At 51.2% G+C, this 17,177-nt stretch overlaps 2 protein-coding genes across 2 annotated transcripts; both read right to left on the bottom strand.

The window, feature by feature from the left end:
* Nucleotides 1-4,430: 4,430 nt before the first annotated feature.
* LOC118250325 (inositol 1,4,5-trisphosphate receptor-interacting protein-like 1) lies at nt 4,431-6,386 on the bottom strand. The gene has a single exon (XM_035551346.2). It carries the CDS (start codon nt 6,190-6,192, stop codon nt 4,660-4,662), a length of 1,533 nt encoding a protein of 510 aa, XP_035407239.1. The 5' UTR covers nt 6,193-6,386; the 3' UTR covers nt 4,431-4,659.
* A 2,912-nt stretch (nt 6,387-9,298) lies between these two features.
* LOC118250414 (inositol 1,4,5-trisphosphate receptor-interacting protein-like 1) lies at nt 9,299-12,898 on the bottom strand. Its single transcript, XM_050716663.1, is given in 3 exon segments — nt 9,299-10,150; nt 10,152-10,836; nt 12,843-12,898. Coding segments are annotated over 3 exon segments (1,593 nt in total).
* Between the last annotated feature and the right edge of the window lie 4,279 nt (nt 12,899-17,177).

The following is a 17,177-nucleotide window of genomic DNA, read 5'->3' as shown; positions in this document are numbered from 1 at the left end:
TTTTCAAGACGGAAAAGACCAGACCTTTTTGCTGGTGCCCAGGGACAGGACAAATGGCACTGGGCATAAAATGCAACACAGCAGGTTCTTGTCTGAACATCCGAAGGCATTTCTCCAACGTGAGGATGACTGAGCACTTGTACAGTTTGCCCAGAGAGATCGTGGAGTCTCCCACCTTGGCAGTATTCTAAAGCCATCTTGACATGGTACTGGGCAACTGACTCTAGGTGGCCCTGCTCGAGGAGGACGCTCACAGACCAAGCGTTTGTTCAAGCAAGGCATTTATTGCCGAGGCCAAAGCTCCCAATGGGAACGGACCCTCCAAGGGGGACGGGCAGTGCCTGCCCAGTTGGTATCAGCAGTCTCTGCGTCAAACGTCCATGAAGCAGTCTCTTGAGCTGCATGAGGTCTGGCTCCCCCCAGAGTGGTAAGAGTGGTCACCCGCTGTCAGCAGAGTGCCCTGTCTGTGCACGAAGGCCCTCTTTCAGCGTCCATAGATCACTCAGTCTTGTGAGCCGATTGCGCAGCTCCTGGAACTCTTCTAGCGCGTGGGTGTAGGCATGCGTGTCCTGCTCCAGGTGCTCGAAAAGTTGACTGGGCCAGAAAATTGGAAGGCTGGTGGCAGGACAATCACATCGGGCACCATCTCGTTCCAAAGAAGAAGTGGTTGAGGCGTTTCTCTTCCAGGCAGCAGTGCAGGTACCGAATGATATCATCCAGCCGCAGCAGAAAATCCTCCCTGTGCCACGTTTCCAAGGGATGGATGGTCAGGAGGTGCATGACAACAGTCTTGATGACATAAGTGGAAATGCTTGTGCCACCAGCATACGGGCACAGATCTGCATGCATTAGCTTACAAACTACTGCAGCTCATCAACAGTTTTCCAGGAAAAGAGTCAGTTATTTTTTGCACAGTTCTACTGTGCAATATGAGCACAGGGCAGGCAGCTGAACCCTGGGCTGGAGCTACAGAATTATTACCCAATGTAGCTTATGCATAGACCAATACAGTCAGTCTTGTTAATCTGTGTTCAAGATGCTTACAGTAATTTTTGACAGTAAAACACTAGTTTGTACTTGAATTTCTGGCATTCTATTCCTTTCCACCTGAGAGTCAGTAGATTCCCCTGTCAGGGACTGAAAGCTCCAAGCAATGCTCTATTATTATTATTACTACCATTTTTAGCACAGTACCACTGCTGAGCAAAAATACAGACCCAGGGACACACTGTGTCAAGAGCTTTCAGATCCTGAAGTACTGAAGTAGAAGGTACTCTTAAAACACACACACACATTATCCTTGATTCAAAATTCTACCTAGGGATATGTGGGTTATCTTGGAAAGTGGCAATAGGAAGAGCTGGTTTAGCCTGGAGAGGTGTTGGTCTGATCCTGAATTTGTAGTGTCAGTCGTTCATGGCATTAGCACCTATTTTCCCTGGCACTGAAGCTTGAGCAATGATGAAGCTGAGATGGGGAGAGCACACAAAGCTGGAAGGTCCTGAGCCCCTACAGACAAGTGCTGAAGTATTTCCTTTCTTAGTTGGTTTGTCATTGTGCAAATCCATTAATTCCCATGACATTTCTATAAGCTTATGAACAGCTTTTTTTCTTTTCAGAGTATGACGACACCCTGTGACTCCTTTGTTCAGTCTCTTCCCCGAATCACCAAGCAAATCCCCAGAACCTTTCTCTAGGCACTTTTAGAAGACAGCACTTCTGACTACCTTTTTAAAGCAGAACATAAAATGAAAACTCTCCTGCTACAGGGAAAAAACTTGGCGCTAACAGAGAAGTGAGATTCTGTATGGAGGGCAGGCACGTTCAAGGTGAGAACTCCTTGTGGGAATGATCCGTTTTCAGTGGGACTGTGATGAGACAAAGATGCTTTCTGAGACAGGGTTCAAAAGGAGCAGGAGAACAAGGGACTGAAGCACTCCTAGCTTGCCTGTGGAACCAGCTTCAAGAAGAGAGTGGCTGAGACAGTGATCGTAATAACCTAGAGAGATGCTGCAATGCCTTTGTTTGATTTAAAGCTGATCTGCTTGAACTACATAGCTAGCAAGTAGCCTTCGTAGCATTGAAAGCTTTACCAGGAATAAAGAAAAATGAGATGGGACCCATATGAATTGTACCGAAGGTTGATTACCTAGTTCTTAGTACGTGAAAAACTCTCAGGTGCCATTGGTAGTGGCAAGAAACACGAAGCTATATAGCTCAGTGCCTCCTCCCTCCTATGCCTAATTTTATGTACTGAGCAAGTCAGGCAAAATGGCAGCGCTGTCAGCTGCCACTGTGGCGTTGCAGAGTTTAAGAGCACTCGAGGTTTCTCTTAGTGGTTGAAAACTCTCAGATTTTGTTCAACATCTGCTTTAGATCTGGCAGTCTGTCTGTCTAAAGGGATAAAATCTCACCTTGTAACAAGTTGCAAGAATTGTTTTTCAAGCTGTGGGACAAAACACAAGGAACTGAAGTGAGAAGCGACAATCTGCTTTATGCAGCAGGAAGCACTTGGCAAAGATGTAATTTATAAATGAAAGAGTTGCCGAGGTGGTGTTTTTTTTGTTTGTATGTTGTTGTTATAATTGGTTCTGCTGACTTTTTCTGGAAGAAAACTTGGGACATTGTAGGACGCTCTTCTCTAACTGATTCTGTGAAAATGTGCATAACTGCACAAGATACGGTGGGATAAATTCCCAGATTTTCAAGGTCATTTTACATTTGTTGTCAAAGTAAAGGAAGTCTGAAGTGAACATAATTGAAATGATAGGACTCCAGTAATTATAAATCATTTTAAATTCTTGATGTGATAGAGGTTGCTCAGGGCAGGTCTGCATACAGTTACTCTTGTTTGAATTAAACTGGGACTGTAAAAAAAAAAAATAGAAGATTGTGGAAACATTTATTTCAGTTTAGCTCTCATTGATGTGAACCTCAGCTGGACTATAAAAAAGCTGGTTATAAGGTTTCCCTGAGCTTTTTTTCTTCAAAGAAAACTTTGCTGTTTTTCAAACAGCAGAAAAGTGCTGATAATGATACAGGTTTGTTTCTGTTTACTTTTGTTTTGATGTGGAATATAAACCAACCACTGAGCTTCAGCTTAGGTTTGGCCTCAGCCAGACCACTTCAGGTTGTTTAAACTAACTTGCAGTTTAAGGATGGCTGGAATTTAATGCTGAAGTTGTCAGGGCGCAACGAGGGCTGGGGGCTCCAAAGGGTGGTGGGTCAGGGCCTCATGGCCAGGACACATCCCACCTCCCCAGCAGGAGCAGGGCAGTGGGGCAGCCCCAGCCCTGTGGTGTCAGGCATCTCCCCTGGGGACAGACTGAGGCTGGGACACGAGCCTGCTGCAGGAGGTTGGTGCAGGATTAATAAAAATCATGGCCAGGCGTATGCACAGCTGCAACCTTCTGGGCTGGAGTACTCATCCGTCCTCCGTTAACAGAACAAATCACCTTAGGTGCCCAGGGTGTTGCTTGCATTGTCAGAGGACGCCTGGTCTAGAGACGTCCCAGCCTTGCTCACGTGCCTAGGCACAAGAACTTACCCTGGCTATGTAATCAGATCTATTTATTTCTGCTGACCGATATTGGACAAACAACTCTGCTTGTTACTTATCAGAGTTATGAAATGGTAAGTGGCAAGCACCAAAATCCTAGTAAAGCAAAGGGATAACTCGTTGCCTTGATATTATTACCAAACAATAAAAATGAGTGAGCAAAGCATGCAAGTTTCCATCTGAACTTACATGATACAAAATTTTGATGATCTTCCTGTCACCCTTGCTTACAAGAGGTACTAGTTTCTTTTAGCAATACTCCAGAATACTCATTCGATGTTCTTATTCTTTAATTTGATTTTAAAGCAAACAGCTCATGGTAAACTTACATACCAAGGCTTCAATTAAAGCTAAGTGTCCATTCAGATTATAAAATTTGTTAAAGCCCAATTCATTTGGGTTGGATGACAGTGTCCTAAGTTAAAATGATATATAATGCCTCAAATGTGTTTTGGAGACTGCAATCCGGTGTACATGAATGCCAAAACAATTCCATATTATTACATTTTTTACAGTTGTATCAAAACCAAATGATTTGTGTAGCTACAGATGTAATAACACATTAAAAAAAGCAAATGCAATCTCTAGTCATAGGATGTGAGAGCACAGTTAATGGTCAGTATTAACAGCACCAGGTGTGAGGGAAAGCAGGGGAAAAGCTTCAGCTTTAAAGGTCCCTTCCACACTGAACTATTCTAAAGATCACCTAGTCCAACTGGCCTGACCACTTTAGGGCTAACCAAAAGGTAAAGCACTTGTACAGTTTGCCCAGAGAGATCGTGGAGTCTCCCACCTTGGCAGTATTCTAAAGCCATCTTGACATGGTACTGGGCAACTGACTCTAGGTGGCCCTGCTCGAGGAGGACGCTCACAGACAAAGCGTTTGTTCAAGCAAGGCATTTATTGCCGAGGCCAAAGCTCCCAATGGAACGGACCCTCCAAGGGGACGGGCAGTGCCTGCCCAGTTGGTATCAGCAGTCTCTGCGTCAAACGTCCATGAAGCAGTCTCTTGAGCTGCATGAGGTCTGGCTCCCCCCAGAGTGGTAAGAGTTGGTCACCCGCTGTCAGCAGAGTGCCCTGTCTGTGCACGAAGGCCTCTTTCAGCGTCCATAGATCATCAGTCTTGTGAGCCGATTGCGCAGCTCCTGGAACTCTTCCAGCGCGTGGGTGTAGGCATGCGTGTCCTGCTCCAGGTGCTCGAAAAGGTTGACTGGGCCAGAAAATTGGAAGGCTGGTGGCAGGACAATCACATCGGGCACCATCTCGTTGCCAAAGAAGAAGTGGTTGAGGCGTTTCTCTTCCAGGCAGCAGTGCAGGTACCGAATGATATCATCCAGCCGCAGCAGAAAATCCTCCCTGTGCCACATTTCCAAGGAGATGGTGGTCAGGAGGTGCATGACAACAGTCTTGATGACATAAGTGGAAATGCTTGTGCCCACCAGCATACGGGCGCAGATCTGCATGCACTTGAGGTGTAAGCTGTAGAACCAGGCTTCGGCGTTTATGTGCTGGAAGAACTTCCTCTCTGCAACAGCACAGCTCTGTGGCCATGTTGTGCTGCGGGTAAAGATGGCCTCCGTCCTCTGGCTGCTCAGGAAGATGTCTGAATTGCCTTGCTGAACCCCAAATATTATCTCAATGGTGAGGTTTCTCTTGGTAGCATTTGTCATCTGGAACTTGCAGGAGCGGCTGGAAGGTAGCACTTTTACATTGTAAATGTGCGACTGAGGCATAACCACCCAGGCTGTTTTCACGAAGTTCTGGAACCACCTTGCAGTCTTCTCCGCATCTAGGTAGGAGTCGGTGCAGAGGGTGTCTAGGAGGCTCGGCTCCTGATTTTTCAGCTCATCCTCAGAATGGTGGAGGAAGCACAGCATGTCCTCAAAGGCCTGCTCCCTCGCGCACGTGCACTCCAGCTCGACACGGATAGAGGAGTTCCTCGCCAGCATATCGTCCTCATTGCCCAGCTCCAGGTGGAAGGAGTGCCCACGGGGGGCCGTCATGGGCATAAGTAGGCGGTAGACAGTGTCATTCTCACGGGGACTCCAACCTTCAAAGGCACTGCCCACTCCGATGGCTGACTGCAGCTCCGGAAAGAAAGTCTCTTGAAAGACCGAGCTGTAGACATTCAGGAGGTCTTCCACCACCTCCACCACCTGATAGCATCTGATGATTGGATTTGGAAGTGGCCAGTAGATGCGCTGACTTACATAATCAGCCAGATCATCTGCATTATTGGGGTTTGGTCGTGGTCTTTCTTGCTCTTCCTCCTCTTCTTCGCTACTGGAGCTCTCATCTTCTTCGCTACTGGAGCTCTCCTCCTCACTGCTGCTGTCAGGCTCTCGGATCCTTCTAAGAAGCCACCAGAGGTACCAGAAGAAAAGGACAAGAACTCCAATGCTGAACCAGAACTGCCAGCGCAGCAACACAGATAAGAGCACGGCTTGCATGCCACCGTGCCTGTGGCGCTCCTGGTCCCTCTTCTCAATTTCCAACAGGAGCTGCATCATGCGCTCCTGCAGCATCTCCGCACGCTGCTGTATGGGCTCATTTGTATCTGCATCTAGTTCATCGCCGACCTTCTGCGGGCCAAAACCCAGGAACGTCAGGATGAAAAAAAGTGCCGAAGCCATGGTCTGAAAGAGGTGAGAGAGAAGCGGGTCAGTGGGGCTGGGTGGGAGCTACGACAGGAGCCGCAGACCCCTAGGGTCAGGTAGGAGAGGGGGCGAAGGGGCTGGGAGGCAGCAGGGACTGTGGGCAGTGCTGGCGGCGACAGCCGCGAGCCCTGCCCTGAGCGGCTGAGCCCTGGCCACAGGCTTAGCAAGCCCTTGGGAGGCCAGCATTTGTGCCCCAGCCCTGGCCTAGCCCCGTCTTCCCCCTGGTACTGCACTCACCGATGGCTCAGGCCAAAATGCAGCAGCGCTGCCTGCGGCTGCCTTAAAAGCAGTCCCCCCCATTGTGACACGTCCTCTGATGTCACCTGCGCCCCCGCCCTGCCACAGGACCCCTGCCCCACCCTCGGTCCCCACTGTGGCACAGCGATGCCCAGCTGCCCCGGGCAGCCCAGGCCCTGGTGTCACCTGAGTGCAGAGGCACGTGGCTGGACAGAGTTCCCCGGGCTGTCTCTGCACAGCTCACGGGAGCCCCCAGGGCTGTCTGCAGAAAGAAATTTGGGCGATGTAGCCTGTGGAGGTTGTGCTCCTCGTGTGCCATTCCACGTTAAGTTCTGAAAAAGTAACCCATAGACAGTCATTGGAACAGGAGGGCTTGCAGTGAGAGGCAAGGAGAGACAGGTCCTCTGCTCCCACTGGGTCGGATCTCGAGGTTTGTTCTTGCAGCTTGTCAGAGTTACGCTGGTCCCCCAGGACTGTTCCAGCAGGAGGGATTTGTGTTCCCTTCTCCGCCTGCATTGAAGGCATGGGTGAGATTTTGACTGGGGCTGGCATGTTCCTGCTGACGGTGCCTCCAGGCTGGAGGAGTGACGGTCAGCCTTGGGCAGCGATGGGAGAGCATCCTCCGCTTTGGGTGTAGGTGTGACAGGAGCCATCCGGTGGCTCACCAGACAAGAATGGGCAGTCGTGCTCACCCTCCTGCCTTCTCGCATGCACTCACTCCCAGTCCTTCACCAGGGCTTTCCCTGGGCAAGATCAGCCACTAAAATAAATCACCTTTGAGCTCAAGTTTGGACCCATCAGGGAGTTGGCCTGGCCCACAGAGGAGCGGGGCAAAGACCAGGCTGTCATGGGTCCTGCCAAATGGCTGGGCAGCAGCTCTTGCATTGGGCCAGGCAGGAATTCATTCACATGTTGTAATACGTGTAATTGCATGAAATAAAAAAAAAAAAAAAGAATGTATGTTTATAGCTCCACAGTTTCCCACAGCATTCTCCTCAAGAAACTGGCTGCTCTTGGCTTGGACTGGCGTACGCTTTGTTGGGTTAGAAACTGGCTGGGCAGCCGGGCCCAAAGAGTTGTGGTGAATGGAGTCAAATCCAGTTGGAGGCCGGTCACTAGTGGAGTCCCCCAGGGCTCAGTACTGGGGCCAGTTCTCTTTAATATCTTTATTGATGATCTGGATGAGGGGATCGAGTGCACCCTCAGTAAGTTTGCAGATGACACCAAGTTAGGTGCGTGTGTTGATCTGCTCGAGGGTAGGAAGGCTCTGCAGGAGGATCTGGATAGGCTGGAGCGATGGGCTGAGGCCAACTGTATGAGGTTCAACAAGGCCAATGCCGGGTCCTGCACCTGGGGCACAACAACCCCAAGCAGCGCTACAGGCTGGGAGATGCGGGACCTAGGAGTATTGGTTGATAGTGGGCTGAATATGAGCCAGCAGTGTGCTCAGGTGGCCAAGAAGGCCAACAGCATCCTGGCTTGCATAAGAAACAGTGTGGCCAGCAGGGCTAGGGAAGTGATTGTCCCCCTGTACTCGGCTCTGGTGAGGCCGCACCTCGAGTGCTGTGTTCAGTTTTGGGCCCCTCGCTACAAGAAGGACATGGAGGTGCTTGAGAGAGTCCAGAGAAGGGCAACGAAGCTGGTGAGGGGTCTGGAGAACAAGTCTTACGAGGAGCAGCTGAGGGAGCTGGGGTGGTTCGGCCTGGAGAAGAGGAGGCTCACCTCACACTGGTGTGCTTGCTCTGGTTCTCCGTCTCAGGGAATGGCACAATGTGCATCCTGCACCCTGAGGGCTGGGTGGTCGTGTGAGCTGCCTGGCGTTCCATCTGGATGGCTGTGTCGGTCCGACTGGGTGCTGGAGGAACAGCAGTGGAGGGGATGGCTTTCTGATGAGCGGTTCCCAAGGCTGCGCCTTGTTGCTTCCACACGCTTGACGGAATGCGTGTTGCCGTTGGCTGAGGATGCCGCTGGGGCTATAGCCCAGGCCTGTTGGTGAGGCAGAGCAGATGAGCAGAGCAGAACAGTCCAGGCTGCCCACTGACAGAGCCCCTCTCGTGCTGTGGGTGCGTGCTGGTTGTTGCCTCCCACTGCACCCACTCACTGCTGGTGCGCGCAGGCTGCTGGCGCTCCCTCAGGCATGTTCCTGCGGCCTCCTGCTGTTCAAGCTGGCCACATGCTCAGTCCGCACCCCCTGGCGGTTTGCCCAGCCCCTCATGAGAGCAGTGGCCTGCTGGCTGGTGCCTCCGCAAGCACAGCTCACATGGCCCACGAGTGTCGGGGCACAGAAACTCCTTCAGGCACGACTGGGACCTTGCAGGCCTTGCGCTCTTCTCAGCACGTGGCAACTGCTGCTGTTGATGCCATTTTCAAGACGGAAAGAACCAGACCCTTTTTGCTGGTGCCCAGGGACAGGACAAATGGCACTGGGCATAAAATGCAACACAGCAGGTTCTGTCTGAACATCCGAAGGCATTTCTCCAACGTGAGGATGACTGAGCACTTGTACAGTTTGCCCAGAGAGATCGTGGAGTCTCCCACCTTGGCAGTATTCTAAAGCCATCTTGACATGGTACTGGGCAACTGACTCTAGGTGGCCCTGCTCGAGGAGGACGCTCACAGACAAAGCGTTTGTTCAAGCAAGGCATTTATTGCCGAGGCCAAAGCTCCCAATGGAACGGACCCTCCAAGGGGACGGGCAGTGCCTGCCCAGTTGGTATCAGCAGTCTCTGCGTCAAACGTCCATGAAGCAGTCTCTTGAGCTGCATGAGGTCTGGCTCCCCCCAGAGTGGTAAGAGTTGGTCACCCGCTGTCAGCAGAGTGCCCTGTCTGTGCACGAAGGCCTCTTTCAGTGTCCATAGATCATCAGTCTTGTGAGCCGATTGCGCAGCTCCTGGAACTCTTCCAGCGCGTGGGTGTAGGCATGCGTGTCCTGCTCCAGGTGCTCGAAAAGGTTGACTGGGCCAGAAAATTGGAAGGCTGGTGGCAGGACAATCACATCGGGCACCATCTCGTTGCCAAAGAAGAAGTGGTTGAGGCGTTTCTCTTCCAGGCAGCAGTGCAGGTACCGAATGATATCATCCAGCCGCAGCAGAAAATCCTCCCTGTGCCACATTTCCAAGGGGATGGTGGTCAGGAGGTGCATGACAACAGTCTTGATGACATAAGTGGAAATGCTTGTGCCCACCAGCATACGGGCGCAGATCTGCATGCACTTGAGGTGTAAGCTGTAGAACCAGGCTTCGGCGTTTATGTGCTGGAAGAACTTCCTCTCTGCAACAGCACAGCTCTGTGGCCATGTTGTGCTGCGGGTAAAGATGGCCTCCGTCCTCTGGCTGCTCAGGAAGATGTCTGAATTGCCTTGCTGAACCCCAAATATTATCTCAATGGTGAGGTTTCTCTTGGTAGCATTTGTCATCTGGAACTTGCAGGAGCGGCTGGAAGGTAGCACTTTTACATTGTAAATGTGCGACTGAGGCATAACCACCCAGGCTGTTTTCACGAAGTTCTGGAACCACCTTGCAGTCTTCTCCGCATCTAGGTAGGAGTCGGTGCAGAGGGTGTCTAGGAGGCTCGGCTCCTGATTTTTCAGCTCATCCTCAGAATGGTGGAGGAAGCACAGCATGTCCTCAAAGGCCTGCTCCCTCGCGCACGTGCACTCCAGCTCGACACGGATAGAGGAGTTCCTCGCCAGCATATCAGTCCTCATTGCCCAGCTCCAGGTGGAAGGAGTGCCCACGGGGGGCCGTCATGGGCATAAGTAGGCGGTAGACAGTGTCATTCTCACGGGGACTCCAACCTTCAAAGGCACTGCCCACTCCGATGGCTGACTGCAGCTCCGGAAAGAAAGTCTCTTGAAAGACCGAGCTGTAGACATTCAGGAGGTCTTCCACCACCTCCACCACCTGATAGCATCTGATGATTGGATTTGGAAGTGGCCAGTAGATGCGCTGACTTACATAATCAGCCAGATCGTCTGCATTATTGGGGTTTGGTCGTGGTCTTTCTTGCTCTTCCTCCTCTTCTTCGCTACTGGAGCTCTCATCTTCTTCGCTACTGGAGCTCTCCTCCTCACTGCTGCTGTCAGGCTCTCGGATCCTTCTAAGAAGCCACCAGAGGTACCAGAAGAAAAGGACAAGAACTCCAATGCTGAACCAGAACTGCCAGCGCAGCAACACAGATAAGAGCACGGCTTGCATGCCACCGTGCCTGTGGCGCTCCTGGTCCCTCTTCTCAATTTCCAACAGGAGCTGCATCATGCGCTCCTGCAGCATCTCCGCACGCTGCTGTATGGGCTCATTTGTATCTGCATCTAGTTCATCGCCGACCTTCTGCGGGCCAAAACCCAGGAACGTCAGGATGAAAAAAAGTGCCTGAAGCCATGGTCTGAAAGAGGTGAGAGAGAAGCGGGTCAGTGGGGCTGGGTGGGAGCTACGACAGGAGCCGCAGACCCCTAGGGTCAGGTAGGAGAGGGGGCGAAGGGGCTGGGAGGCAGCAGGGACTGTGGGCAGTGCTGGCGGCGACAGCCGCAAGCCCTGCCCTGAGCGGCTGAGCCCTGGCCACAGGCTTAGCAAGCCCTTGGGAGGCCAGCATTTGTGCCCCAGCCCTGGCCTAGCCCCGTCTTCCCCCTGGTACTGCACTCACCGATGGCTCAGGCCAAAATGCAGCAGCGCTGCCTGCGGCTGCCTTAAAAGCAGTCCCCCCATTGTGACACGTCCTCTGATGTCACCTGCGCCCCCGCCCTGCCACAGGACCCCTGCCCCACCCTCGGTCCCCACTGTGGCACAGCGATGCCCAGCTGCCCCGGGCAGCCCAGGCCCTGGTGTCACCTGAGTAGCAGAGGCACGTGGCTGGACAGAGTTCCCCGGGCTGTCTCTGCACAGCTCACGGGAGCCCCCAGGGCTGTCTGCAGAAAGAAATTTGGGCGATGTAGCCTGTGGAGGTTGTGCTCCTCGTGTGCCATTCCACGTTAAGTTCTGAAAAAGTAACCCATAGACAGTCATTGGAACAGGAGGGCTTGCAGTGAGAGGCAAGGAGAGACAGGTCCTCTGCTCCCACTGGGTCGGATCTCGAGGTTTGTTCTTGCAGCTTGTCAGAGTTACGCTGGTCCCCCAGGGCTGTTCCAGCAGGAGGGATTTGTGTTCCCTTCTCCGCCTGCAGTTGAAGGCATGGGTGAGATTTTGACTGGGGCTGGCATGTTCCTGCTGACGGTGCCTCCAGGCTGGAGGAGTGACGGTCAGCCTTGGGCAGCGATGGGAGAGCATCCTCCGCTTTGGGTGTAGGTGTGACAGGAGCCATCCGGTGGCTCACCAGACAAGAATGGGCAGTCGTGCTCACCCTCCTGCCTTCTCGCATGCACTCACTCCCAGTCCTTCACCAGGGCTTTCCCTGGGCAAGATCAGCCACTAAAATAAATCACCTTTGAGCTCAAGTTTGGACCCATCAGGGAGTTGGCCTGGCCCACAGAGGAGCGGGGCAAAGACCAGGCTGTCATGGGTCCTGCCAAATGGCTGGGCAGCAGCTCTTGCATTGGGCCAGGCAGGAATTCATTCACATGTTGTAATACGTGTAATTGCATGAAATAAATAAAAAAAAAAGAATGTATGTTTATAGCTCCACAGTTTCCCACAGCATTCTCCTCAAGAAACTGGCTGCTCTTGGCTTGGACTGGCGTACGCTTTGTTGGGTTAGAAACTGGCTGGGTAGCCGGGCCCAGAGAGTTGTGGTGAATGGAGTCAAATCCAGTTGGAGGCCGGTCACTAGTGGAGTCCCCCAGGGCTCAGTACTGGGGCCAGTTCTCTTTAATATCTTTATTGATGATCTGGATGAGGGGATCGAGTGCACCCTCAGTAAGTTTGCAGATGACACCAAGTTAGGTGCGTGTGTTGATCTGCTCGAGGGTAGGAAGGCTCTGCAGGAGGATCTGGATAGGCTGGAGCGATGGGCTGAGGCCAACTGTATGAGGTTCAACAAGGCCAATGCCGGATCCTGCACCTGGGGCACAACAACCCCAAGCAGCGCTACAGGCTGGAGATGAGTGGTTGGAAAGCTGCCTGGCAGAGCGGGACCTAGGAGTATTGGTTGATAGTCGGCTGAATATGAGCCAGCAGTGTGCTCAGGTGGCCAAGAAGGCCAACAGCATCCTGGCTTGCATAAGAAACAGTGTGGCCAGCAGGTCTAGGGAAGTGATTGTGCCCCTGTACTCGGCTCTGGTGAGGCCGCACCTCGAGTGCTGTGTTCAGTTTTGGGCCCCTCGCTACAAGAAGGACATGGAGGTGCTTGAGAGAGTCCAGAGAAGGGCAACGAAGCTGGTGAGGGGTCTGGAGAACAAGTCTTACTGAGGAGCAGCTGAGGGAGCTGGGGTGGTTCGGCCTGGAGAAGAGGAGGCTCACCTCACACTGGTGTGCTTGCTCTGGTTCTCCGTCTCAGGGAATGGCACAATGTGCATCCTGCACCCTGAGGGCTGGGTGGTCGTGTGAGCTGCCTGGCGTTCCATCTGGATGGCTGTGTCGGTCCGACTGGGTGCTGGAGGAACAGCAGTGGAGGGGATGGCTTTCTGATGAGCGGTTCCCAAGGCTGCGCCTTGTTGCTTCCACACGCTTGACGGAATGCGTGTTGCCGTTGGCTGAGGATGCCGCTGGGGCTATAGCCCAGGCCTGTTGGTGAGGCAGAGCAGATGAGCAGAGCAGAACAGTCCAGGCTGCCCACTGACAGAGCCCCTCTCGTGCTGTGGGTGCGTGCTGGTTGTTGCCTCCCACTGCACCCACTCACTGCTGGTGCGCGCAGGCTGCTGGCGCTCCCTCAGGCATGTTCCTGCGGCCTCCTGCTGTTCAAGCTGGCCACATGCTCAGTCCGCACCCCCTGGCGGTTTGCCCAGCCCCTCATGAGAGCAGTGGCCTGCTGGCTGGTGCCTCCGCAAGCACAGCTCACATGGCCCACGAGTGTCGGGGCACAGAAACTCCTTCAGGCACGACTGGGACCTTGCAGGCCTTGCGCTCTTCTCAGCACGTGGCAACTGCTGCTGTTGATGCCATTTTCAAGACGGAAAGAACCAGACCCTTTTTGCTGGTGCCCAGGGACAGGACAAATGGCACTGGGCATAAAATGCAACACAGCAGGTTCTGTCTGAACATCCGAAGGCATTTCTCCAACGTGAGGATGACTGAGCACTTGTACAGTTTGCCCAGAGAGATCGTGGAGTCTCCCACCTTGGCAGTATTCTAAAGCCATCTTGACATGGTACTGGGCAACTGACTCTAGGTGGCCCTGCTCGAGGAGGACGCTCACAGACAAAGCGTTTGTTCAAGCAAGGCATTTATTGCCGAGGCCAAAGCTCCCAATGGAACGGACCCTCCAAGGGGACGGGCAGTGCCTGCCCAGTTGGTATCAGCAGTCTCTGCGTCAAACGTCCATGAAGCAGTCTCTTGAGCTGCATGAGGTCTGGCTCCCCCCAGAGTGGTAAGAGTTGGTCACCCGCTGTCAGCAGAGTGCCCTGTCTGTGCACGAAGGCCTCTTTCAGCGTCCATAGATCATCAGTCTTGTGAGCCGATTGCGCAGCTCCTGGAACTCTTCTAGCGCGTGGGTGTAGGCATGCGTGTCCTGCTCCAGGTGCTCGAAAAGGTTGACTGGGCCAGAAAATTGGAAGGCTGGTGGCAGGACAATCACATCGGGCACCATCTCGTTGCCAAAGAAGAAGTGGTTGAGGCGTTTCTCTTCCAGGCAGCAGTGCAGGTACCGAATGATATCATCCAGCCGCAGCAGAAAATCCTCCCTGTGCCACAGTTTCCAAGGGGATGGTGGTCAGGAGGTGCATGACAACAGTCTTGATGACATAAGTGGAAATGCTTGTGCCCACCAGCATACGGGCACAGATCTGCATGCATTAGCTTACAAACTACTGCAGCTCATCAACAGTTTTCCAGGAAAAGAGTCAGTTGTTTTTTGCACAGTTCTACTGTGCAATATGAGCACAGGGCAGGCAGCTGAACCCTGGGCTGGAGCTACAGAATTATTACCCAATGTAGCTTATGCATAGACCAATACAGTCAGTCTTGTTAATCTGTGTTCAAGATGCTCACAGTAATTTTTGACAGTAAAACACTAGTTTGTACTTGAATTTCTGGCATTCTATTCCTTTCCACCTGAGAGTCAGTAGATTCCCCTGTCAGGGACTGAAAGCTCCAAGCAATGCTCTATTATTATTATTACTACCATTTTTAGCACAGTACCACTGCTGAGCAAAAATACAGACCCAGGGACACACTGTGTCAAGAGCTTTCAGATCCTGAAGTACTGAAGTAGAAGGTACCTCTTAAAACACACACACACATTATCCTTGATTCAAAATTCTACCTAGGGATATGTGGGTTATCTTGGAAAGTGGCAATAGGAAGAGCTGTTTAGCCTGGAGAGGTGTTGGTCTGATCCTGAATTTGTAGTGTCAGTCCGTTCATGGCATTAGCACCTATTTTCCCTGGCACTGAAGCTTGAGCAATGATGAAGCTGAGATGGGGAGAGCACACAAAGCTGGAAGGTCTGAGCCCCTACAGACAAGTGCTGAAGTATTTCCTTTCTTAGTTGGTTTGTCATTGTGCAAATCCATTAATTCCCATGACATTTCTATAAGCTTATGAACAGCTTTTTTCTTTTCAGAGTATGACGACACCCTGTGACTCCTTTGTTTCAGTCTCTTCCCCATCACCAAGCAAATCCCCAGAACCTTTCTCTAGGCACTTTTAGAAGACAGCACTTCTGACTACCTTTTTAAAGCAGAACACTAAAATGAAAACTCTCCTGCTACAGGGAAAAAACTTGGCGCTAACAGAGAAGTGAGATTCTGTATGGAGGGCAGGCACGTTCAAGGTGAGAACTCCTTGGGGAATGATCCGTTTTCAGTGGGACTGTGATGAGACAAAGATGCTTTCTGAGACAGGGTTCAAAAAGGAGCAGGAGAACAAGGGACTGAAGCACTCCTAGCTTTGCCTGTGGAACCAGCTTCAAGAAGAGAGTGGCTGAGACAGTGATGTAATAACCATGAGAGATGCTGCAATGCCTTTGTTTGATTTAAAGCTGATCTGCTTGAACTACATAGCTACAAGTAGCCTTCGTAGGCATTGAAAGCTTTACCAGGAATAAAGAAAAATGAGATGGGACCCATATGAATTGTACAGAAGGTTGATTACCTAGTTCTTAGTACGTGAAAAACTCTCAGGTGCCATGGTAGTGGCAAGAAACACGAAGCTATATAGCTCAGTGCCTCCTCCCTCCTATGCCTAATTTTATGTACTGAGCAAGTCAGGCAAAATGGCAGCGCTGTCAGCTGCCACTGTGGCGTTGCAGAGTTTAAGAGCACTCGAGGTTTCTCTTAGTGGTTGAAACTCTCAGATTTTGTTCAACATCTGCTTTAGATCTGGCAGTCTGTCTGTCTAAAGGGATAAAATCTCACCTTGTAACAAGTTGCAAGAATGTTTTTCAAGCTGTGGGACAAAACACAAGGAACTGAAGTGAGAAGCGACAATCTGCTTTATGCAGCAGGGAAGCACTTGGCAAAGATGTAATTTATAAATGAAAGAGTTGCCGAGGTGGTGTTTTTTTTGTTTGTATGTTGTTGTTATAATTGGTTCTGCTGACTTTTTCTGGAAGAAAACTTGGGACATTGTAGGACAGCTCTTCTCTAACTGATTTCTGTTGAAAATGTGACATAACTGCACAAGATACAGGTGGGATAAATTCCCAGATTTTCAAAGGTCATTTTACATTTGTTGTCAAAGTAAAGGAAGTCTGAAGTGAACATAATTGTAAATGATAGGACTCCAGTAATTATAAATCATTTTAAATTCTTGATGTGATAGAGGTTGCTCAGGGCAGGTCTGCATACAGTTACTCTTGTTTGAATTAAACTGGGACTGTAAAAAAAAAAAAAATAGAAGATTGTGGAAACATTTATTTCAGTTTAGCTCTCATTGATGTGAACTCAGCTGGACTATAAAAAAGCTGGTTATAAGGTTTTCCCTGAGCTTTTTTTCTTCAAAGAAAACTTTGCTGTTTTCAAACAGCAGAAAAGTGCTGATAATGATACAGGTTTGTTTCTGTTTACTTTTGTTTTGATGTGGAATATAAACAAACCACTGAGCTTCAGCTTAGGTTTGGCCTCAGCCAGACCACTTCAGGTTGTTTAAACTAACTTGCAGTTTAAGGATGGCTGGAATTTAATGCTGAAGTTGTCAGGGCGCAACGAGGGCTGGGGGCTCCAAAGGGTGGTGGGTCAGGGCCTCATGGCCAGGACACATCCCACCTCCCCAGCAGGAGCAGGGCAGTGGGGCAGCCCCAGCCCTGGGTGTCAGGCATCTCCCTGGGGACAGACTGAGGCTGGGACACGAGCCTGCTGCAGGAGGTTGGTGCAGGATTAATAAAATCATGGCCAGGCGTATGCACAGCTGCAACCTTCTGGGGCTGGAGTACTCATCCTTCCTCGTTAACAGAACAAATCACCTTAGGTGCCCAGGGTGTGCTTTGCATTGTCAGAGGACGCCTGGTCTAGAGACGTCCCAGCCTTGCTCACGTGCCTAGGCACAAGAACTTACCCTGGCTATGTAATCAGATCTATTTATTTCTGCTGACCGATATTGGACAAACAAATCTGCTTGTTACTTATCAGAGTTATGAAATGGTAAGTGGCAAGCACCAAAATCCTAGTAAAGCAAAGGGATAACTCGTTGCCTTGATAT

The sequence above is a fragment of the Cygnus atratus genome, unplaced genomic scaffold (assembly GCF_013377495.2).
Source record: "Cygnus atratus isolate AKBS03 ecotype Queensland, Australia unplaced genomic scaffold, CAtr_DNAZoo_HiC_assembly HiC_scaffold_156, whole genome shotgun sequence".
In the NCBI taxonomy this organism is placed as follows: Eukaryota; Metazoa; Chordata; class Aves; order Anseriformes; family Anatidae; genus Cygnus; species Cygnus atratus.
This window is presented reverse-complemented; position numbering and strand designations above follow the sequence as displayed.